At 43.8% G+C, this 24,335-nt stretch overlaps 1 protein-coding gene across 1 annotated transcript in view; it reads left to right on the top strand.

Annotated features, from left to right (window-relative positions):
• The window catches only part of LOC311243901 (uncharacterized protein), a 52,315-nt gene extending 30,430 nt beyond the window's left edge, over positions 1 to 21,885 (top strand). Inside the window, exons 4-10 of the mRNA XM_084333283.1 lie at positions 8,675 to 9,237; positions 10,073 to 10,128; positions 11,103 to 11,320; positions 13,665 to 13,924; positions 17,549 to 17,665; positions 18,791 to 18,938; positions 21,044 to 21,885. Coding sequence (XP_084189409.1) covers positions 8,675 to 9,237; positions 10,073 to 10,128; positions 11,103 to 11,320; positions 13,665 to 13,924; positions 17,549 to 17,665; positions 18,791 to 18,938; positions 21,044 to 21,252 — 1,571 coding nt within the window. The 3' untranslated portion in view covers positions 21,253 to 21,885. The remainder of the gene's footprint in view (positions 1 to 8,674; positions 9,238 to 10,072; positions 10,129 to 11,102; positions 11,321 to 13,664; positions 13,925 to 17,548; positions 17,666 to 18,790; positions 18,939 to 21,043) is intronic.
• Positions 21,886 to 24,335: the final 2,450 nt, after the last annotated feature.

Here is a 24,335-nt window from a genome sequence, read left to right as displayed (position 1 = left end):
ATTGCCTCTACGAATGGAATGTAACACATGTCATTCACAACAAGTTAGGTGTGAATGTATCTGAGAACGTATTTAACACACCTGACGACCGGCGCTATTGATATGCAAATAGCGAGTACTTATCTGGGCTTGCACGTAGTGCACCCCCGTCCCATGAAGAACGCATGCCTGGCGGACAGACCACGAAAGGGAGTGATTGAAGGCTAATCTTAACTAATCTAAAATCAGCATTAAAGGTAAGAACGTCAAGCTCATGTTTGATTGGTTAGAATGGTCACTGTCAACTCACAAGGCACATACTGAGTGTACAAACTAGCAAATGTACAGAGAAAGGGACGTTCGGGGAGGGGGGGAGGAGGTCGCACCAGAACAATTATTTGCACTCGCACAAATGCTCCCAATTATTATCTTAGTCTGACATAATCGTAATAGTCTTGTTGTGATTTGTTCTTTTGAACCTGATAAGGGCTCTGTCTCTACTCCTGATGGACTCCAATATCTCCTGAGTAATTTAGTTTGGCAGTGTTCTGCTTTACCCCAATGTGTTTAATTGGAGCCAGTAAATCCAGCACTGATAGAAATGTCTCTTTAAAGAGATTCCATGCCTCATCTTCGTCTTTACTGCTCAGTATGTCAATCCAATTTATCTCACTCAGTGATTCAATAAAGTGGTCTTTTGAATAGTGTTTCATTGTCCTTGTTTTTACATAATCCCTTTGAGCGTGGGGAGCTTTAGTGCGTTTGCGGGTACAATATAACCATATGCTCACTGAGGCCATAGGCTAACACTCCTGACTGGCTAATCTTCTCTGAATCAGATACCACGATTGATTGATTGATTGATTGAAAACTTTATTAACAGATTGCAGAATGGGTACAATACAGTACAGCTCAATACAAACAATTGTTAAGGGGATGCAGACCAGAGAAAGACTTTCGTCTTGTTTCCACCAGGGTCCCCCATTTTCAATTCATCAGGACATATATGACATACATGACATACAGATAGTCAGTACTGCTACATCTATACATTTATGACATACCAGATTTGCAAATACAGTACTGTTTGTGATACAGAAGGAGTCAAGAAAAGGGAGTATATACATTTGACGTAGAAACTGTACATTGGAGGAGGTTGGGTGGGGGGGGTTGGGTACACTGGGATATTGACAACCATACTGGGTAATTTACATTGGAGGTGGTTGGGGGGGGGGGGGGGGCACACTGTATAAGCAAGCAAAACTGTACATTGAGGGGGGGGAGACTCTGTACAAACAAACAAAATTGTACATTGGACTATTGACAAAACCATACTAGGTAAATGACTGTACATTGGAGGGGGTTGGGTTAGGATATTTACAGGGGCCAGTGTTGAATTGCAGTCTCCCGTAGGTGTCTCTTGAGAGAGGTTTTGAAAGTGGGTAGTGATCCACATTCCTTTACAGCTTTGGGTAGGGCGTTCCACATTGATGTGGCATAATTGCGAAACGTGTTTAGTCCCTTATTTGAGCCGAATCTGGGTTTAACATGATTTGTGGAGCTCCCTCTGGTGTTGTGATCGTGGTATTCACTGACCTTTGGGAAGTATTTTGCCATGTACATGGGTACCTTGGTCGTGTAGTGTATCTTGTAGACCAGGCCCATTGCAAGTTGCTGTACTCTGTCATCTACTCTAAGCCATCCTAGGTTGTCAAAGTGGGCAGGGGTGAGGTGGGTTCTAGGAGTAAGGTCAAGCAGTAGTCTGACCAGTTTGTTTTGAGATGTTTGTAATTTTGTTTTTAGCGCCTTTGAGGTGCTTTGGTACCATGAGGTGCAAGCATAGTCGTAGTACCCCTGAATGAGTGCTCCTGCCAGAGTCTTCAGGGTATTCTTGTTTACCAGAGAGGAGATCCGGTACAAGAATCGAGTTCGTTGGTTGACTTTTTTTATTACATTGGATGCCATTTTGTCACAGGAGAGATTAGCCTCTAGGATGGAACCCAGGTAGGTAATTTCATCTTTCCTTGTGACAATATTGTCACCCACTGTAACTGAGAAGCCGTCGGTCTTGCTGAGTTTGTTATTTGAACCGAAGAGAATGGACTCTGTTTTGCCCATGTGTAATGATAGTTTGTTATCAGCGAGCCATATGCAGATTCTGCCTAGTTCCGAGCTGAGGGTTTTTTCAACCTGTAACTTGTTCTTGTCAGAGACCAGCAGGGCTGAGTCGTCCGCAAACAGGAACAAGTTGCAGTCACAAGCTGACGACATGTCATTTGCATAAATTAGGAACAGTAGCGGTCCTAGTATGCTTCCTTGTGGAACACCACAGCTCACTGTGAGGGGGGGGGATAGGGTACCGTTTACCTCCACCATCTGTTCCCTCCCCTCAAGGTAGGATTGCATCCAGCTCACTGATAGACTATCAAAACCAATTGCTTTTAGCTTGTCAATCAGAATGGAGTGATTGACCGTGTCAAAGGCCTTTTGTAGGTCCAGCATGACCATGCCGCAGTATTTGCCTGCGTCCACCTCTTGTTTGATGTGGTCATTCAAATAGAGAAGGCATGTGTCAGTGGAGTGGGATGTTCTGAAGCCAGATTGGAATTCGTAGATTAGATTTTTTTCCGCTAGGTACTTTTCGACCTGTTCGTAGACTATTTTTTCCATGACTTTCGAGATGGAGGTGAGAATAGAAACAGGGCGGTAGTTGCCTGGGTCTAATTTGCTGCCCTTTTTGTGCAGAGGGGTCACCCTCGCAATTTTGAAGTCCTTGGGGACGTGTCCCTGTTTTATGGAGAGGTTTATTATGTGTGTGATGATTGGGGTGATGGCGGCTGCTGAGTCTCTGAGGAATTTGGAGGGGATGTTGTCATGGCCAGTGGCCTTGTTAGGTTGGAGGGCGCTCAGTTTGTTGAGTACCTCATCTGTTGTTACCATTTCCAGCTTGAAGTCGTCCTTGCGGACCCCTAGGTTTTTGTAGTAAGCTACTATGTGTTCTACCCCATAAAGCCCTGAGTGGGAGGGTAGTTTGTTTACCAGTGTTGTGGCTATGTTTGTGAAGAAAATGTTTAAGTAATTGGCTACATCCAGCTTGTCTGTGATGAGCGTGTTGTCCGTTTTTATGTTTATGTTTGAGAATCTGGTTTTAAGTTTTTTACTGCATCCTAGTTGATTATTGAGTAATTTCCAAAGTTCACGTGGTTTGTTTTTGTTTTCCTCAGTTTTGTCATTGATGAAATTCTTTTTTGCAGTTTTGATCATGGAGTTTACGTCGTTTCTTAGTCTGTTTCTTTCTAGTTTGAGTTCAGTCACGTGGGCCGATCAGATCTAAAGTTGTTCTACTGCTGACACAAATACGCGTTGGTTCTTTGATCAGTTAGGATTAGGGTTAAGTTATAGTTAGTTTAAGGTAACAGTGTGGTTAAGGTAACAGTGTGGTTAGGGTTAAGGTTAGTTTAAGGTAACAGTGTGGTTAAGGTTAGTTTAAGGTAACAGTGTGGTTAGGGTTATGGTTAGTTTACAGTGACAGTGTGGTTAAGGTTAGGGTTTGGGTGAGGCTATCAGAAAAGTGTGTCTCTGTAGTCTTGAGGTAAAGGCATGCGAGTGTCCAGGGTTCATCTTAGTTTCCCGTTGTTCATCTTAGTCTGAAGCCTAGTAAGCCTGATATCTCCCTTAGTCTGAAGCCTAGTAAGCCTGATATCTCCCTTAGTCTGAAGCCTAGTAAGACTAATATCTCCCTTAGTCTGAAGCCTAGTAATCCTGATATCTCCCTTAGTCTGAAGCCTAGTAAGACTAATATCTCCCTTAGTCTGAAGCCTAGTAAGACTAATATCTCCCTTAGTCTGAAGCCTAGTAATCCTGATATCTCCCTTAGTCTGAAGCCTAGTAAGACTAATATCTCCCTTAGTCTGAAGCCTAGTAAGCCTGATATCTCCCTTAGTCTGAAGCCTAGTAATCCTGATATCTCCCTTAGTCTGAAGCCTAGTAAGACTAATATCTCCCTTAGTCTGAAGCCTAATCCTGATATCTCCCTTAGTCTGAAGCCTAGTAAGACTAATATCTCCCTTAGTCTGAAGCCTAGTAAGACTAATATCTCCCTTAGTCTGAAGCCTAGTAAGACTAATATCTCCCTTAGTCTGAAGCCTAGTAAGCCTGATATCTCCCTTAGTCTGAAGCCTAGTAAGCCTGATATCTCCCTTAGTCTGAAGCCTAGTAATCCTGATATCCCTTAGTCTGAAGCCTAGTAAGACTAATATCTCCCTTAGTCTGAAGCCTAATCCTGATATCTCCCTTAGTCTGAAGCCTAGTAAGACTAATATCTCCCTTAGTCTGAAGCCTAGTAAGCCTGATATATCCCTTAGTCTGAAGCCTAATCCTGATATCTCCCTTAGTCTGAAGCCTAGTAAGACTAATATCTCCCTTAGTCTGAAGCCTAGTAAGACTAACATCTCCCTTAGTCTGAAGCCTAGTAAGACTAATATCTCCCTTGGTCTGAAGCCTAATCCTGATATCTCCCTTAGTCTGAAGCCTAGTACGACTAATATCTCCCTTAGTCTGAAGCCTAGTAAGCCTGATGGCTCCCTTAGTCTGAAGCCTAGTAAGACGAATATCTCCCATTAGTCTGAAGCCTAGTAAGACTAATATTTCCCTTAGTCTGAAGCCTAATCCTGATATCTCCCTTAGTCTGAAGCCTAGTAAGACTAATATCTCCCTTAGTCTGAAGCCTAGTAAGCCTGATATCTCCCTTAGTCTGAAGCCTAGTAAGACTAATATCTCCCTTAGTCTGAAGCCTAGTAAGCCTAATATCTCCCTTAGTCTGAAGCCTAGTAAGACTAATATCTCCCTTAGTCTGAAGCCTAGTAAGACTAATATCTCCCTTAGTCTGAAGCCTAGTAAGACTAATATCTCCCTTAGTCTGAAGCCTAATCCTGATATCTCCCTTAGTCTGAAGCCTAGTAAGACTAATATCTCCCTTAGTCTGAAGCCTAGTAAGCCTAATATTTCCCTTAGTCTGAAGCCTAGTAAGACTAATATCTCTGGTTAATAACATCTGGTTGATGTGCGGTTTCCCATGTGGGGGACCAGGTTCAGATCCATGTTGTTACACACAGACCCACAGCATCTGTATGAAGTGTAATATTTCTATCTGATTTAACAGGATTAAAAAAGTAGAGTTTTAGTCACCAAACATGTGTGTGAGCTTGTAAACTTGTGTGGATGAAAACACACAGACTCAAACACTGGATGCTTCACACACACACACACACACACACACACACACACACACACGCACACGCAAAGAGACTCTCACACCGGATGCTTCACACACACACGCACACACACACACACACACACACACACACGCAAAGAGACTCTCACACCGGAAGCTACCCACATAGACACACCAGATGCTTCACACACACACACACACACACACACATACACACACACACACACACACACACACACACAGACACAGACACAGACACACACAGACACACGCCACACACACACACACACTTTGTTACATGTCTGGCTGTGTGATGTCAACTTGTCAGCATGAAATAACCGCACCAGGATAGCTTAGCAAGTAGATAATCAGACGTTGTCGCTTTTGGAATTTACTCCACACCCATTTATTATTAAAAACATTGAATCAGGGCTATGAAATTACAATGCCTGGTCATACAGCATTCATTCAATGTACATAATCAACAAATAGTTTTTCACAGACACAAGCCACATCGTTGAGAAGCATCCAGCTGCACAGCCGGAGAGCAAGGCTCCCAGGGCCGCGCTTTGGGGGCCGCGCTGTGAGGTCCGCGCTGTGGTTGGAGTATTGCGGCTTGGTCTCTGTGCACGAGACTGTGAGGAACGTGCGAAAACAATCGAAAGTAAGTAACGTTAGTGCATAACTAACACTTTAATAACTAAAAAGGAATATAAATATAGGAGAATTTGACAACCAAATTAACTATGATGGCGCAAGGGATTGAGATATAATAATTATTGTGTCTAATGGCACTGACTTCAACGACCGTAGCCTAAGTATTAACCTGCAAAACTAATCGTTAGTCCAACATTAGTTTAACGTTCTGTTATATTTCAATTGCCTTACTTACTTACTGCCTAAATATATGGTAACGGTATACTCTTGCTATACAGTATGTGGATATGATAAGTAAATGTATGATAAGATATGATGAAGTAAATAAGGAATGGTGAATATTACATGTATGTGTATACTGGATATTAACAGCAGTATTATAGGCATACAGCAGTATTGTACAGCAGTATTGTACAGCCAGCAATATTATACATTATTATACATGACTATTCTATGCAAGTAGGCTATGTCTAAGCTATTTTACAGTATTATACACGACCTATGTGCAATATGCATAAGACTATGAGCTATATGTGGGTATGTCCGGTTGTCTTGTGGTCAAAGTTATGTATGTGGAATCGTATAAGAATGTTCAATTTGACCAATTAGGCCCTTTCTTTTTCTAGATGCATATCACCATTAAAAATGGTGAATCTTGATGCACCACATGCTGCCAGCACTTTCATTGCCCTTTCTGCAATACATCCTTATTCAAACGAACAAGGTTGAGAGGTCCATTTTAAGCAGGCAGTTTCCTATGAAGGTAAAGTTGGCCAACATTCTCTGGGAAATGCAAATGGCTTTACAGTAGAGACCATTAGAGAAATTAATCAAAACTAACCCTTCTGTGATGTCTGTGGCAGGTAATAGGTATATGATTCAGATGTTGTAGCATATTCAATTGACAAATGATCTCTCTCTCTCTCTCTCTCTCTCTCTCTCTCTCTCTCTCTCTCTCTCTCTCTCTCTCTCTCTCTCTCTCTCTCAGGGGAAGGAGTCCAGCTGGCACTGCATAGCTGTTCCTCCATCCATCCACCTATCTATTCTTCCCTACCTCCTTGTCAATAAAAAAATATAAACAAATAAAGCCGTTCCGTCCTCTGAGCTTTTAAAATTGACAAACTGGTTTAGGCAACTTAGATCACAAGTCAGTTTTGGGAAAGTTATGTGAACACAGAAGAGCTTGTGATAACGGCTGCAGTGGCTACTTTTGTGTTATATTGTTAAGATATTGTGTGAGCAAATAAAAATAAAAATACATTTTATGAAGTATAGTTAATATAACTATATATTAATTTGAATGTAATGTATTAATGTATACTAACTATACATAATATTTTTAATTAATGTATAGTTAATTTACTCATACAGTATGCACATCCTCTGGCCTGTTTGTAGAACTTCCCTGTGTTGTTGACAAAGCTAAACCCTATTGATATGAAGTCGAATGGGAACATGAGAGGATTCAAGATTCAAGATTGTTTATTGTCATGTGCACAGTTAAACAGACAGTTTGCCATACAATGAAAATCTTACTTTGCTAGTCTCTGTTCAGTATTGCACTACTGAGTTATTTGCTGCTATGTTTCAATATAATAAGAAGAAGAAGAAGAAGAATTATAATTAATACTTTTGAGTTTTTATTTGTTAGCATGGAAAAGCAAAGAAACGTGATTGTCAGTTGTGTATACAGAGCTCCAGATTCAGCATTGAAGGACTGCATGGAGGTGTTATTTGCCCAGACTCAGAAGGTTACATTCATCTGCGGGGATAAATCACTGTACATTCTATATTGCTCACTAATAAATACTACCATATCTGAACTACTGTGTGGAGATTTGGGGTAACACTTATAAAAGTAACTTAAAACCATTATGCACACTACAAAAAAGAGCAATTGGGATTATCAATAAGGTAGGATATCTGGAACACACAAACACACTGTTTTTAAAATCACATGCCATGAAACTCAGGGACCTGGCTGAATTTAAGACTGCACAAATCATGTTTAAAGCACGAAACAATTCACTCCCGGGTTACTTTTCGATCGCGTGACATTGTTCAGAAAGTTTGGTGCACTTGACAAATCGCTGTGTGAAAGCAAACCGAACCAAATTAAGAATGCAACCTAACTGCACCCCCCCCCCCCCCCCCCCAGTGACAAACATGGCACTCTGCAACCTAAATAATAATGTAATAAAAACGTGGGTTATATGATCATTAGCAGGGAAAACTGATGTTTGTCAAAATGCCCTTCAATAACCAACTGCACAGCCGGGGTACAAAAGAGTAACAACTGTATTAGATAAAAGCACCAATGATGATCAGATCATAGTTACAGGGGACACGGGGTTAATAATCAGGCACCGTAAAGTGCTTCTGTTATATAAGTAACTGATCACAGTCGATATACAACAATATGGAACACACAATAGTGGATACAATGTAAAATGGGTTAGGGTCATTACAGGGTTAATGCCCAATCGCCTCTACGAGCGGAACGTAACACATTTCATTCACCAGTTTCGCAGAATGTATCTGAGAAGAAGGTATTTGACCACGTGACGACCGGCCGCGTTGTTATGCAAAGTGGTGCGCGTGCAGCGCGTTCCTGTGTGCACGCGCGCGCGCACCAATAATGACCCGCGTGGGTCCCTCCCTGCTGCTCCTCCTGACGTCATCACCCGCGCTCACTCGCGTCACAATAACAACACAAATATAATAATGCGCACATGTTGTGTGTGTGACTGACTGTTACAACTTCTGATTAGTCATCATCACTTTTATTTGTTATTTCTTGTTTAGATGACCGTCGACTCACAATGGATCCCAACACAGTAAGTAAGAGGATCTTACTGTCCGAGGGGAACAGAACAGCGAGGGGGACAGATGAGCTGCAGCCATATCCTGATCACCCGGAGAGAATTGACAACAGTCCTGACGTGCTGTGTGGAGAGAGTCTGACTGGACGCTGCTACTGGGAGCTAGAGGTCGAGGGAGGTGCAGCTGTAGGAGTGGCGTACGGGAGCATCGACAGGAAAGAAGGGGGAGAAGGGGGCGCCAGAAGAAACAGAGACAAGGTCTGGTTCTGTGAGATTCTTCCTGACGGGGCTGGTTCTCTCTTTACTTTCTATCACAACCGTGGAACAGACCCCGTGTTAGTCCCGGGTCCCCCCCTCATCAGACTCGGAGTGTATCTGGACTGGCCCGCTGGCCACCTGTCATTCTACCAGGTCTCCGCTGATGACGACACACTGACCCACCTTCACACCTACAACACCACGTTCACTGAACCCCTCTACCCGTGGTTTGGCATCTTGTATAGCGAGGAGGGGGTGACCTTGTGCAGAGCATACCAGAGTAATGACGTGAGTATTTCTGTTGGCATCTTCCTGACCTGCATATACACTGTATATCATTGTCAAATTAAGTGTTGATAGCGTGGATTAATTACCATGAAGAGATGCTATAGCATTGAATGAATGAATGAATGAAAACTTTATTTAACAGATTGCAGAATGGGTACAATACAGTATACGGCTCAATACATACAATTGTTAAGGGGATGCAGACCAGAGAAAGGCGTTTGTCTTGTTTACATCAGGGTCCCCCATTTTCAATTCATAGTGTAATAATAATGTGTAATTGTGTAGTGTGTAATTACTGAGAAAGTTGCCATCGTTAATATAGTACGGTACTTTGATTTAAATGTCTCAAGCTATAATCTTCTGTGCAATAATATACATTTCCTTAGTTTTTTTTTTTTTTTTTTTTTTACATTAAAAAAAAAATTATAAACCTTTGGACATTTTCCCCGGAGACAACCGAATGAAACCAATAGATAAGAGGTTGCTGTTACAATGTCATAAAGATAATAAAACTGGGATTGCACTCGCTATTTGCATATCAATAGCGCCGGTCGTCAGGTGTGTTAAATACGACCGGCGCTATTGATATGTAAATAGCGAGTACTTATCTGGGCTTGCGCCCCCGTCCCATGAAGAACGCATGCCTGGAGACAACCGAATGAAACCAATAGATAAGAGATTGCTGTTACAATGTCATAAAGATAATAAAACCCCACGTTATCAAAATAGATTTGACTGTGACGTATGGGAATTCTAGTTTGGTCAAACTTTAGCACAGTATTGATGTTGGTATCTTTTAGAAAACAACACGTTCTGTTCCTTTTTTGTATTCCAGTCCTGGACGAGCTTCACACCTGACGTGTCAACTGTCTCTACAAGCACCGTATACAAGTAACCACATTTTAATACAGGCTCTTCTGTTTCCCCTGCCCTTCAAGACGTTAACATTTGAATCTGTACAAATTCTAAATAACAATTTACTTTGAATTGCCATACTTGGTTTGAACTTATATGTTATAGAAAGTGGAGTATACACACACAGTAAATTTCGCAGAGTAGATTTTACTCAAACTGAGTACATTTTACTCAAACTGAGTAACATTTTAGTAAGTTTGAGTAGTAGTAGTTGAGTAGTTTGAGTAAAATTTACTCTGCAAAATTTACTCTGTGAAATTTACTGTGCACTAAGCCTAATATCTCCCTTGGTCTGAAGCCTATAAGACTAATCTCCCTTAGGCTGATGCCTAGTAAGACTAATATCTCACTTAGTCTGAAGCCTAGTAAGCCTAAAATCTCACTTAGTCTGAAGCCTAGTAAACCAGACCCACAGCAACTGTATGAAGTGTGATATTTGTATTTGATTTATCAAGATTAAATAAGTAGAGTTTTAGTCACCAAACATGCATGTTGTGAGAGTGTACCTCTCTGCTGTTCCAAGAACTATAGCTATTCAGATGGAGCCCTAATGTTTCATGGCTTTAGAAAGGAACTTAACTTCAATTCGAGCAAAGCTTGGATGTGTTCTCTATTGCACGTGTGCCTATATTGGGACAGAATTATTGGACTGGAGGAACTGAATATATTGCTATCATTATTAAACGTCAGTTTCTGCATCACTGTAGGGAAAACAGACATTAGTATAAATCTGATTCTTTGGTTATAACCTGCATCTGAATCGTTCTGATACAGGTGTTCCTATGGTGTCTCAGGTTCAGGTTATATAAACACACATACTAATAATTATAGAGCCAACGTTATAGTTGTTTGAATCTTTGCCCCAGATTCAGGTTATATAAAAACAGATGGTATATAAAGCCAACATCATGTAATCTTTCTAATACAGCAGTTACTATTGTGTGCCCCAGGTCCAGGTTGCCCAGTGCAGGTGTGTTCGAGTGTGATTCCACAGGGCTGGTGTTTGGAGTGGAGGGGGAGAGGGAGGTGCAGTACGAGACCGTCCCATGGGACGAGAGCCTCCTCCAGTCAGATGGCAGGACTCCTGCAGGTCCTCTGTTCAGGATCCAGTGTCCTCAGGGCTCTGTCTCCCAGCTACAGCTCCCACACTGTTTAACTTCAGATTCAGGTAAGTCAGTGTTTGTTGATGACATATTGCTAATTATTTGCACATTATTAATCTAATAACCTTATGAAACGGTAGCACTTTGGGCGACATTGTTGACATGACATTATACATAGGAAAACTATATAATGCCCCAAGTCTTCATACAGTACACTCACAATATTTGAATAGATGAGATTCAAAACACAATGTTTATTATATATTAATAACAACAACAGTTTGACACAGTGTTAGGATGCATCTCAAATGGATATTCGGGGTCTCAGCTTTCATTGATATTTGGTGATTATTTGAAGAATATAACTGACATTTATTAAATCAATGATTTAATTAATAGATTTTTACCAATGCAAGGAATGCACAGGAATGTGCCTTAAGGCCCTCCCATAGTCGAGCGGACCATACACGGAGCAAACTCCCGCATGCTCAAAGCGGACCGAAAGGGTACTCAAAGCAGACCCACAGCAGAGTCCAAGTGCGAAGCTCCTATTTTCTGACGTGCGGACGTCTGCGGTGCCCACTTGGTGTCACACAAACTGGCGCGAGGCGTAAACTGGCGCGAGACATGTAGGAAATTGGTCCACGGAGATCCGCTCGACTATGAAAGCTCAAAGAGTCCAGTGGACCTCCGCAGAGTCCAGTCCGTGTACAGTCCGCTCGACTATGGGAGCACCTTTAGGGACACTCAGTACACTCAGCACATAGGTCTGCTGTCAAACAATACACTCAGCACATAGGTCTGCTGTCAAACAATACACTCAGCACATAGGTCTGCTGTCAAACAATACACTCAGTACATAGGCCTGGTGTCAAACAATACACAGCACATATCCCTGCTGTCAGACAATACACTCAGCACATAGGCCTGCTGTCAAACAATACACTCAGTACATATCCCTGCTGTCAGACAATACACTCAGCACATATCCCTGCTGTCAGACAATACACTCAGCACATAGCCCTGCTGTCAGACAATACACTCAGTACATACTATAGGCCTGCTGTCACACAATACACTCAGCACATAGGTCTGCTGTCACACAATACACTCAGCACATAGTTCTGCTGTCACACAATACACTCAGCACATAGTTCTGCTGTCAAACAATACACTCAGCACATAGCCCTGCTGTCAGACAATACACTCAGTACATACTATAGGCCTGCTGTCACACAATACACTCAGCACATAGTTCTGCTGTCACACAATACACTCAGCACATAGGCCTGCTGTCACACAATACACTCAGTACATACTATAGGTCTGCTGTCACACAATACACTCAGTACATACTATAGGCCTGCTGTCACACAATACACTCAGTACATACTATAGGCCTGCTGTCACACAATACACTCAGTACATACTATAGGCCTGCTGTCACACAATACACTCAGTACATACTATAGGTCTGCTGTCACACAATACACTCAGTACATACTATAGGCCTGCTGTCACACAATACACTCAGTACATACTATAGGCCTGCTGTCACACAATACACTCAGTACATACTATAGGTCTGCTGTCACACAATACACTCAGCACATACTATAGGTCTGCTGTCACACAATACACTCAGCACATACTATAGGTCTGCTGTCACACAATACACTCAGCACATACTATAGGCCTGCTGTCACACAATACACTCAGCACATAGCCCTGCTGTCACACTATACACTCAGCACAAGGGTCTGTTTGCCCTATCGGTTATATTGTGCGTTACAACAAATATATTATTTGAATCTGAATATATACTATGAGTAAAAGTAAACAGTATACACAAGGTGCAGTATACACAAGGTACCCTAACTGGCATGATATACGTCATACGTTGTAGTCCGTGCAGGTTTTGGTGGTTAAGAGTCAGACATTCCTAGTAATGCATAATACAAAAACAATAGAGAAACAGAGGTATGAAACAACGTACAACATACGTACAGCATACGTGATCACACTGTCCGTCTGCAACACTACTATCACCAACATCTAAGAAGGGAGATCCCCCCTTGAATGGCCCTTCTAAGGTTTCTCTCCTCCACACTGCCTGTGGAGCTTTTTTTCCCCCTATTGTTAGGTTTTAGTGAGTTTTTCCTTACCTTCGCGTGGGGTATGTCTGGGAGTGCTTGCATTCTTTCATTTATTTGCATCCATCTAAAAATGTTTGCACCTTATGGTGTTCTTGTTCTGTTCTTGACTTATTGTTATGTTTTCTTCTTGACTTGTTTAAAGAAGATCTGTACGGCCCATGGGGACATTAACGTGTGTTGTTGGGCCCTATAAATAAATTTGATTTGATTTGATCACAGAGGTATGAAGCAACATTTCTGTTGTCCTCCACAGCGCTGTCCTGCGATTATCGGTCGTTAGCTGTCGTCCACATCACCGATGATGGGTTGATGACCATCTTGGAGCCGCTGAGGATTACCCGGACTCACGTGGTGGTGAACGTACCACACCTCTCCTCCTTTGGTTTGACATGGCTGCTCCCCGATTGGATGAGATCAATGAGCAGCCTGATTCTCCTCCTCGTCCGACCACTAGGGGATGGCCGCAAAGTACTGGACGTGTTTCTGCTGCCGAGCAACGTGCTACAGGAAGACGTAAGTTAGGGTCCAGTTAGGGTACCTTGTGTATACTGTTTACTCGTACTCTTAGTATACATTCAGATTCTAATTCTGTATTGCCTATTGTAACATATAATATTACCGGGGAGGGAACGGGGGGAGAGATAGATAGATAGATAGATAGATAGATACTTTATTAATCCCCTTGGGGAAATTCAGGTATCCAGTAGCATCTCAGTCAGTTGACGGACAATAGAGAGCGATAAAAAAGGACAACCAATGCAACAAACAAACAATGAAGGTCGGTGCTGAAATAAAAAGTTCCAATGAATTAAATAAATAAATGGTGAGCTGTCATTCAGGTACGTGATCTATGTCTGGACAATCTACCATTTGATTATGAACAACGATCTAACATCTACCTCTCGGGTGATGCGGGGGATGCGCTATCCTTGCGGAGTGTCGGGGCTGGAGCGGCGGAGAGTTAATTATATTGTTTACACTGTCTTTCTTCTATTATAACCCTGCCCATTCCCAAATCATATTCAGAAAGTATCACAGAGACTTCTATTGACCAAGGAATTAGTTATTATTAGTAAGACACAACATTTCCGTAGTAATTGACCACCAGACTCTTTTTCTTAAGGCATTAACTGGGTTAATTAATATAAATGTTATATTGTAACTGTCTAGTTACACATTGGTTCCGAAACATGTATGTTCCAGGCTGCAATTAAAACTTTGAATCTGAGAGAGCTCTGGTCAGCGAAGCCGGCGCCGTTCGCAACCTCCATGTTTTGGGGCTATTCATCAGAAAACTCGGATCCGCGATTCGGCTCCCATCCGTCGGGCAAGAACTGTGGGTTTTCAGCCTCTCTCTCTGGAGCTTAACGGAGTTTCGAGTTTGTGATTAACCGTGTTGAATGGGGCGTTTGAACTAAGCGAGGACCTCATGCGCATGCGCGGCGAAGAATGCGGAAGCGCTCTTGCACTCTTCGGCTGGGATTAATATAGACGCGACCTGGCGATGGAGTCGGCCGGGCGGCGCGCCTCCGTGGCGGAGAGCCCGAGCGAGGGCGTGCTGTGTCCGGGCTGCGCACCTGCAACGAGCCTCGGCGTGCGGGGAGGAGCTGGCGGCGGGGGAGCTACCCGAACGAGGACTTCGGCGGCCGTGAGCGTCGGTGGAGGCCCACCCGCTGATTCCTCGGGGCAGCGGGGTGACAGCGTCCCGGAGAAAGCTCCGAACACCAAGAGTGACTTCGTAAACACCGCATGTAGTCCTAGTAGGCAAGCACCAGATGTGCCAATCAAACAAAATAGCGCGATAAGTCAACAGCGAATCAAAATGAAGAATAGAACTATAAATCCTGCAATCATCAAACGCAGAAAGCAGGACTTCTTTCAAACTGTCAATCAAGCAAAAATACTATGGGATCCAAGTGCAAAACCGAAGGGGTTACTTGGAGGCCACATAAACATTTGCAGCATCATTGGGAAATGTGAACAAATCCAACATCTCATTAAAGACTCGAATTTGGACTATTTGTGTCTGTCAGAGACCTGGCTACATAAAAACACACTGGGGGAAAAAAGTGCCTAGAAATCTGTGTGAATGGCAATATTACACAGGATGGACCTCAAATTGCAACAAGTTTTAATTCCTATTTTGTAGAGTCGGTGCAGACTCTGCAACAGAGCTCCCCTACTAATCTGAGTGTCTCCAGTGGATCAAAATCAGCCTGTCTTTGAGCTGTGTGAAATCACTGTAACAAAAGTGACAACAATTATAAATTCCTTGAAGAACTCCAAAACCAAGGATGTGTATGGTCTAAACACCATGCTACTAAAAACATTTAATGAATGCTTATCTGGACCAATATCAACTATCATAAATAGATCCTATAGTGAAGGCCGTTTTCCCAGGAGCATGGAAGGAAGCTATAATAACCCCCATCTACAGTACAAAGCAGGTAAATCCTCTGAGGTAGCTAACTATAGGCCAATTAGCATTTTACCTGTTATTTCCAAAATAGCAGAGAAACGCATAGCAGAACAACTAACAAGTCACCTTAGCACCAGCTCCGTTGGACTGCACCCCATGCAGTTTGGTTTTAGGGCAAAACACTCAACAGAGACTGCAATCTGCTTCCTCCTGGAGAATATTAAATCTAAGCTTGATAAGGGGGGAGTTGTTGCAGCCGCATTTTTAGATCTAAAGAAAGCCTTCGACACTGTGGATCATGGTGTCCTGCTCACCAAGCTTTCTCGGTACAACTTCTCCCCTAATACCATCACATACATGAAGTCTTATCTTGAAGGTAGAACTCAGAGAGTATCCTCTGCCCTTAGCTGTGGTTTTGGTGTCCCCGAAGGATCTATATTGGGACCGCTGTTGTTTAGTTTATATATTAATGATCTTCCAGCTGTATGCAATAATACGGTAATTTATGTCCATGCAGAAACCAAGCAGCAAGCTGCAAACAAGTTAACAGCGGTAATGACATCGGTCACTGAATGGTTGACTAACTCATGTCTGCATTTAAACACCAAAAAAACTGTTTGCATGTTTTTTACAAAGAGGCTGATGAATACTGTCTCACCTGATGTCTATGTCAGAGGAGAAAGGTTGACAGTTGTATCCGAATATAGATACCTTGGGATAAAAATGGACTCCAATCTTACATTTAAAAAACAAATCAAATCGGTAGTAAACAATGCAAAGTTTCACTTATCAAACTTCCGTCACATCAGAAACTCTCTGTCAACAAAAGCAGCAGCACTGTATTTTAATGCCATTATTATGTCACACTTAACATACTGTCTGACTAGCTGGACACAAGCCTCCTGTACAACACTACGATCTGTACAGGTAGTTTACCATCAGGCTGTGAAAGTTCTGGACAGGAAAACAAACAGCCACCACCATTGTTATAGCATAGCAAACCAGAACCTACTGAGCTGGGACAATCTTGTCAAATTCAAAGATGCCTGCCTTACCTATAAAATCCTACATGGCTTGGCTCCTCCCCCCCTCTGTACTTTCATAAAACAGAAAGCATCTGCTGACAGATATACCAGGTCTGTAGTCAGAGGGGACTGTGTAGTCCCAAACAGGAGGTCTGCTTTTAGTCAGACAGCCTTTTCCGTGAGAGCAGCCCACACCTGGAACAGTCTGCCAACACGGCTCAGGGAGTATCAAAGTTACATTTCATTTAAAACTAACTTAAAATCATGGTTGAGAGATGGTCAAGTGTGCGACCATTTTAACTGAGGGGTTGTATTGTAAATGTATTTTAATGTATTTATTTGTATGTATTTTAGTGTATTGTAACCTATACTGATGCCCAGGTCATGAGAGAGAGGATACTAGGAAATTTATTTTGTGTTTACTGCAGAGCGGAGGGACTGGGAGACCCATGTTACTCACTGGCTGTCAGAATGTAGAGCTATTATTTTAACATGTAGACCAGTTATTTTAACAAACAAGTGGTACACTTGTTTCTGTGAAGTACAAGCGGACACTTGTCTTGCCAACTCATAGATATAGAATAATGTATCTGAATGAATGCAACCTTCTATTTCTGTGTGCTAACTGAATCAAATTGATTAAATATAAAAAAATGTATACTAAACTATCCGATCCAATTTTTCCGGTTGAAGGTATACGCACAGCATAAGGATAGCACAAAAATCACGATCTCAGCCAGTTGTGACCTGATCAGAGGCCAAAAATACAGTCTGAAGTGTGATCCAGAGACGTATAAACTGCAACCTGAGGTCAGCATATCCCACACACACACACACAGGCACGCACACACACACACACACACACACACACACACACACACACACACACACACACACACACACACACACACACACACACACACACACACACACACACACACACACACACACACACACACACACACACACACACACACACACACACACACACACACACACACACACACACACACACACACACACACACACACAAACACGCACGCACGCATGTCTCCCAGTCCCTCCGCTCTGCAGTAAACAGCCATCACTGATATAGAGTGTCTGGTCAGTAACATGGGTCTCTCAGTCCCTCCACTCTGCAGTAAACAGCCATCACTGATACAGTGTCTGGTCAGTAACATGGGTCTCTCAGTCCCTCCGCTCTGCAGTAAACAGCCATCACTGATATAGAGTGTCTGGTCAGTAACATGGGTCTCTCAGTCCCTCCGCTCTGCAGTAAACAGCCATCACTGATATAGAGTGTCTGGTCAGTAACATGGGTCTCTCAGTCCCTCCGCTCTGCAGTAAACAGCCATCACTGATATAGAGTGTCTGGTCAGTAACATGGGTCTCTCAGTCCCTCCGCTCTGCAGTAAACAGCCATCACTGATATAGAGTGTCTGGTCAGTAACATGGGTCTCCCAGTTCCTCCACTCTGCAGTAAACAGTCATCACTGATGCAGAGTGTCTGGTCAGTAACATGGGTCTCCCAGTTCCTCCACTCTGCAGTAAACACAAAATACATTTTCCGGAATCCCGTTCTCACGTTATCCAATCAGGAGAGAGAACCCTAGATATTTTTACATTCAAGAAATCTTGCCAAGCCAAATGTTCTAACTGCACTGGCAGGTAATTTTCAACAAGCACCGCATAGACTCAGACTCAGACACATTGCATGGAATAAACTTGTAATTTAAAGGTTCAGTCCACGTGGTCCTCATTGCCAGCCGGACAGAGTGAGGACTGTGTAGACTCAATCGCAACGGCTGTGTCTATGCGGTCCTCATTCTAAACAATCGAAAATCATTAGTGCACAATTAAAGGAATATGAATTACCGGTATATAAATGTTTTATTGCTTTTGATCTATTACAATTACTTTGTAATCTGTTCTCAGATCGAGCAGTTTCGTCAGAATTATGGACCAAATTACGTTCCGACATTTGAAGTATTGATGGATCCAAACGCAAGGGAGGTTGGATTGACGATAAAGGATCCACGTTATGATGACAATGTTGTTTGGAAACGACTTGTTCCACTGCCAGGTAAATTCACTCCTTGAATGGAATGATCACAGTTATCAGAATTATCAGTTAAGTAATCTTTTGTTAAAATAAGTGTTAAGCAGCTCTACATTCCAACAGCCATCACTGATATATGGAGTGTCTGGTCAGTAACATGGGTCTCTCAGTCCCTCCTCTATGCAGTAAACAGACATCACTGATATATAGAGTGTCTGGTCAGTAACATGGGTCTCCCAGTCCCTCCGCTCTGCAGTAAACAGCCATCACTGATATAGTGTCTGGTCAGTAACATGGGTCTCTCAGTCCCTCCTCTATGCAGTAAACAGACATCACTGATATAGAGTGTCTGGTCAGTAACATGGGTCTCTCAGTCCCTCCTCTGTGCAGTAAACAGACATCACTGGTATAGAGTGTCTGGTCAGTAACATGGGTCTCCCAGTCCCTCCGCTCTGCAGTAAACAGCCATCACTGATATAGAGTGTCTGGTCAGTAACATGGGTCTCCCAGTCCCTCCGCTCTGCAGTAAACAGCCATCACTGATATAGAGTGTCTGGTCAGTAACATGGGTCTCCCAGTCCCTCCACTCTGCAGTAAACAGCCATCACTGATATAGAGTGTCTGGTCAGTAACATGGGTCTCTCAGTCCCTCCGCTCTGCAGTAAACAGCCATCACTGATATACAGTGTCTGGTCAGTAACATGGGTCTCCCAGTCCCTCCGCTCTGCAGTAAACAGCCATCACTGATATAGAGTGTCTGGTCAGTAACATAAGATAAGATATTCCTTTATTGATCCCCTTGGGGAAATTCAGGCATCATAGCAGCATGGGGGGGAGGGGGGGAGGGGTACAGGTAGTAAAACAACACAGTATACAGGTAGTAAAAGACAACACAGGCAGTGTAAACAATTTGATCAATATGGTCAATATAATTTACTATCTGACTAGCTGAGGAATATTCACATTATTCACAGTGTCACATGAGGTGCAGTATGCAAGAGGTAGTGTTATAATAATTTACTATCTACTGAGTATACATTAAGTGGGTCTCCCAGTCCCTCCGCTCTGCAGTAAACAGCCATCACTGATATAGAGTGTCTGGTCAGTAACATGGGTCTCCCAGTCCCTCCGCTCTGCAGTAAACAGCCATCACTGATATAGAGTGTCTGGTCAGTAACATGGGTCTCCCAGTCCCTCCACTCTGCACTAAACACAAAATACATTTTCTGGAATCTTGTTCTCACTTTATCCAATCAGGAGGGAGAACCCTAGATATTTTTACATTCAATAAATCTTGCCAAGCCAAATGTTCTTACTGCACTGGCAGGTCATTTTCTGTTTACTGCAGAGCTGAGGGACTGGGAGACCCATGTTACTGACCAGACACTCTGTATCAGTGATGGCTGTTTGAATGTAGAGCTACCGCAGTCTCAGGTCCACGTCCAACAGAACACTGAGCAGCTACTTCCACCGGGCGAACAGACTACTGACGGATAGACTCTGAATTATCACATGAGCAGACACACACAAAAGCACCTCCAGTGACTTACACAAGCACACTGATTACACGCACACACTGCTGCTACTTACACGGTAGAATAGTCTTTAAATACCCTGTATTATTGTATAGTTTGTATAGATCGTTGTGTATGGTTGTCTACAAAACTACTACGGTTGAGGAGCCAGGAAAAACAAGCATCTCACGTTTTTCTGAATATATGTACATTTAACCCCTTCACTACCACAGCGCAGGTGTTTAACCTGTAGTGTGGTAGTGAAAGGGTTAACCTTCTGTAGTGTGGTAGTGAAAGGGTTAACATTTTGTAGTGAAGGGGTTAACCCTTTGTAGTGGTAGTGAAAGGGTTACCGTTCTGTAGTGTGGTAGTGAAAGGGTTAGCCCTTTGTGGTAGTGAAAGGGTTACCGTTCTGTAGTGTGGTAGTGAAAGGGTTAGCCCTTTGTGGTAGTGAAAGGGTTAACCTTCTGTATTGCGGTAGTGAAAGGGTTAGCGTTAGCCCTTTGTGGTGTGGTAGTGAAAGCGTTAAAAAAGCTGTGACAATAAAATGATGTGAGTCTGAGCCGGCTCTGTTTCTCCGTGTCTGATGCCCCGTTTCTGTCCCTTCCCCTCCAGGTGGACAGGCAGCCGTGGCAGGAGGAGACGCCGGCTCCTCCTCTGCTCCTCGTCCTCCTGCTCCTCCCTCAATCTCTGCTCAGACTGGTGCATTCGTCGCTGCTCATAACATGACTGGCAACACTTTTAATGGACCGGTTAACATCACTTCTCCAGCAGGACACCAGCCTATCCACCCCCCCAAACGGCGTTCTTGTTGCTATTTGTGAAAATAATCCCACAGCGCACCCGCCGTCAACTGACGTTGGGCCGCAAGGAACAGTAGATAGTTGGCCCGGTCCCTCCCGCTGTGCGACGCACCCAAGGGGGGACCCCGACAGAAAGGGCCGGTTTGATATGGGAGAAGCTGTCATCAAACTGGTTGACACACACCCCCCCCCCTGAACACCCCTCTAGCGCATGCTGAGGAGTTGTTCTGCAGCTAGACACGCAAGGCATGAGGGGCATGGGCTCCTACACGCCGAAGCCCTGCAGTGATATTGCTATCACCCAAATCACGCTCCCCTCTTCTTTGCAGACCACTGCCGCTCTCACGGGAGTGGGAGACATCAGCGTGATACTAGGGCTGGGCGATATGGCCTAAATATGATATCACGATATTTTCTGACCTTTCGGCGATACACGATACACATCACGATGTTTTTCTTTTTTACCCCAAACAATTCATTATGAGGCTTACCAAGACAGTATTTGAGTTTGCAAGCTAACATTAAAGACAAAATAAAATACCCATGCATTTAGCATTTTTATATTAGATTTAGATTATTAGATTATATATTGCATATGAGATATTATATGATTTAGATATGAAATATGATGAATTGAAAATGGGGGACCCTGATGTAAACAAGACTAAAGTCTTTCTCTGGTCTGCATCCCCTTAACAATTGTATGTATTGAGCTGTACTGTACCCATTCTGCAATATGTTAAAGTTTTAAATCAATCAATCAATAAATAGCATTTTAGCATTTTTATGAAACTACTGTATATATGTATGTCTCTAAATGTTTTGATGAATTGAAAATGGAGGACCCTTATGTAAAAAAGCCGAAAGTCTTTTTCTGGTCTTCATCCTCCTGTACTGTATTGTACCCATTCTGCAACCTTTTAATACAGTTTTCATTCATTCATTCTGACGGAAACATAATCATTTTGATTGACAGTCGAGTCTGCCAATGACGTCACACCGCTTGCACCCGCCCTGCTGTTCTTAGCACCAATCGGCAAGCGTTATGACTTCCTGAATGTCCCGTGTGCTGAAGTGAACACTGTCAACAAAGCTACTAACGTTAGCTCCCCGCGGCCGTCGAGTAGGAGACCAGTGCTTCACACTACAGGATGACTAAATGAGGCATAATGATTTTACTACAACGAATGTTATAATAAAAGCCTTTCCATACATCTGTCTGATTGAAAACTTTATTAACAGACCGCGGAATGGGCATATCTCAGCACAGGCTGAGATATGAACGAGTAACGTGTGGACAGATTGACGCGACACAATCCTCTTGGGCAAAACATCACGATATCCACGATACGTTGAAAAAGTGTATCGTTAATGAACTGTACCCGATATTTATATAATATCGTCATATCGCCCAGCCCTACGTGATACCCCGCCTGGCGAAGGCGAGGCTGGGGTAACCCTTGCTGTGCATTCAACAGAAGAGGCCTCGAGTCCCCCTGCTGACCACTGTAGCTAGTGGCAGCTGTAACACCAGGCTCACCCATCACACAACGTGTGGTGCAGGAGCCACGCGACAGCACAACATTCTCACGGACAGACCCAGGCTCAGCCATCAACTGGGTGTCAGCCCCTGTCCCCATGAGAAGTGAAGAATGGGGCCGCATGCGCTTCAAAGAAGGTTCGCGGCCCGCAGCCAAAGGAAAACGATCAGAGCCCCGCTTCCGTGGGTAACAGAGAGAGGATTGAACGGGGAGCGGGCTGCTCGCGGCAGAATGACGACGGCTTGTTTTATCCAAGCCGAATTCACCCAAAATGGCCGATCCCTCGGCCGCCAAGGCTGTCGGTCTTGTGGATCCCTGTTGACTCTCCGCCCAGGGCACCACTGGCGGGGGAAACATGGCCGCCTGTCGAGGGCCTCGCCACAGTCGTTGACGAGGCCGTGCTCCCACCTCTGGCTGCACAGCGTGAGGCGGTGTGGGACCCAGATCAACAACCGCCTGCGCCTCCACAGAACGACCAAAAAGTCTTTCCGTGGAAAAAGGAGTCGTGAGGAGAGAAAACCTATCCTCTTCCCCAAGAGGAGAGTGCTCCAACCAAACATGCCTAACAACAAACGTTGATAGCATCCTAATCCTCCCCGCAGTTATAGCTTGCGACTGAGTCAAGATCTCTATAACACCACAAACATGCAACATGTTTACAATGTCGGCTGGACCCATAGCCCCACTACCCGACGCCAATGTGGATAGGAAACTAGCCAGCTGAGCCATAACACTGGCCGCCGCTACAAACCATCCTGCAGCAGTATACCACTCATCCGTCCATACTGCCACCCTCCGAGCCGATTCGCTCTCAAGCATCGGCCGGGTGGGACATCGTTCATCCCTGCCGGGGCACAGGAACAAAGCTACCTGGCTACGTAGCCACGGTACACCCAGCCTGCACCCTGTTGTTAGCCCTTTTACTTGTAAAAAAGGTAAATAAGACTCAGCGAAACCCCCCACATTAGCAACCGACTGACCTTCATCAATGAACCGGGCAAGAGGAGGGAAAAGCGGCAACGTCCCGCGGCAGGGAATATTAGAACAACGACCCATTTCAGCATCAACATTAGCATTAGCAGTAGCATTAGTAGCATTAGCGTTAGCAGCATGCTCCAGGATCGCCAGGAAATCGGCCACTGCAGTGGAACGTTCACCAAGCCACCCCGGCCCAGGCGCCGAAACACACTTCACAGCATTACCAATACCAACATTGATGCCTGATGACACAGGGCCTACCTTTGTACAAGCCGGCTCGATAGCCAAACCTTGTACGCTGCCCCTTGGCCTGCTGCCGCCAGACGAGGAAACATCAACATAGGCCCGACGTGTCGCTGAAACATGCCCCGAAGATTCCAGGGGTAAGCAAACCTCCGGTAGGCTTTCAACATTACGCAATTTCTCTAATCTTTTCATAACAACTAGTTACATAAGGCGCACTGCGACCGTTATGATGGAAACGAAAATAGAGGAAGAGTGTTTGGTGACCATGCCTAGTGTCTTATAGGCTACGCCTCCATAGGGGCGGGACCCTGCAGGTGATGGGCGTATTTGTTTTTTCGT

The sequence above is a fragment of the Notolepis coatsorum genome (assembly GCF_963971535.1).
Source record: "Notolepis coatsorum genome assembly, chromosome: 17".
NCBI classification, from domain to species: Eukaryota; Metazoa; Chordata; class Actinopteri; order Aulopiformes; family Paralepididae; genus Notolepis; species Notolepis coatsorum.
This window is presented reverse-complemented; position numbering and strand designations above follow the sequence as displayed.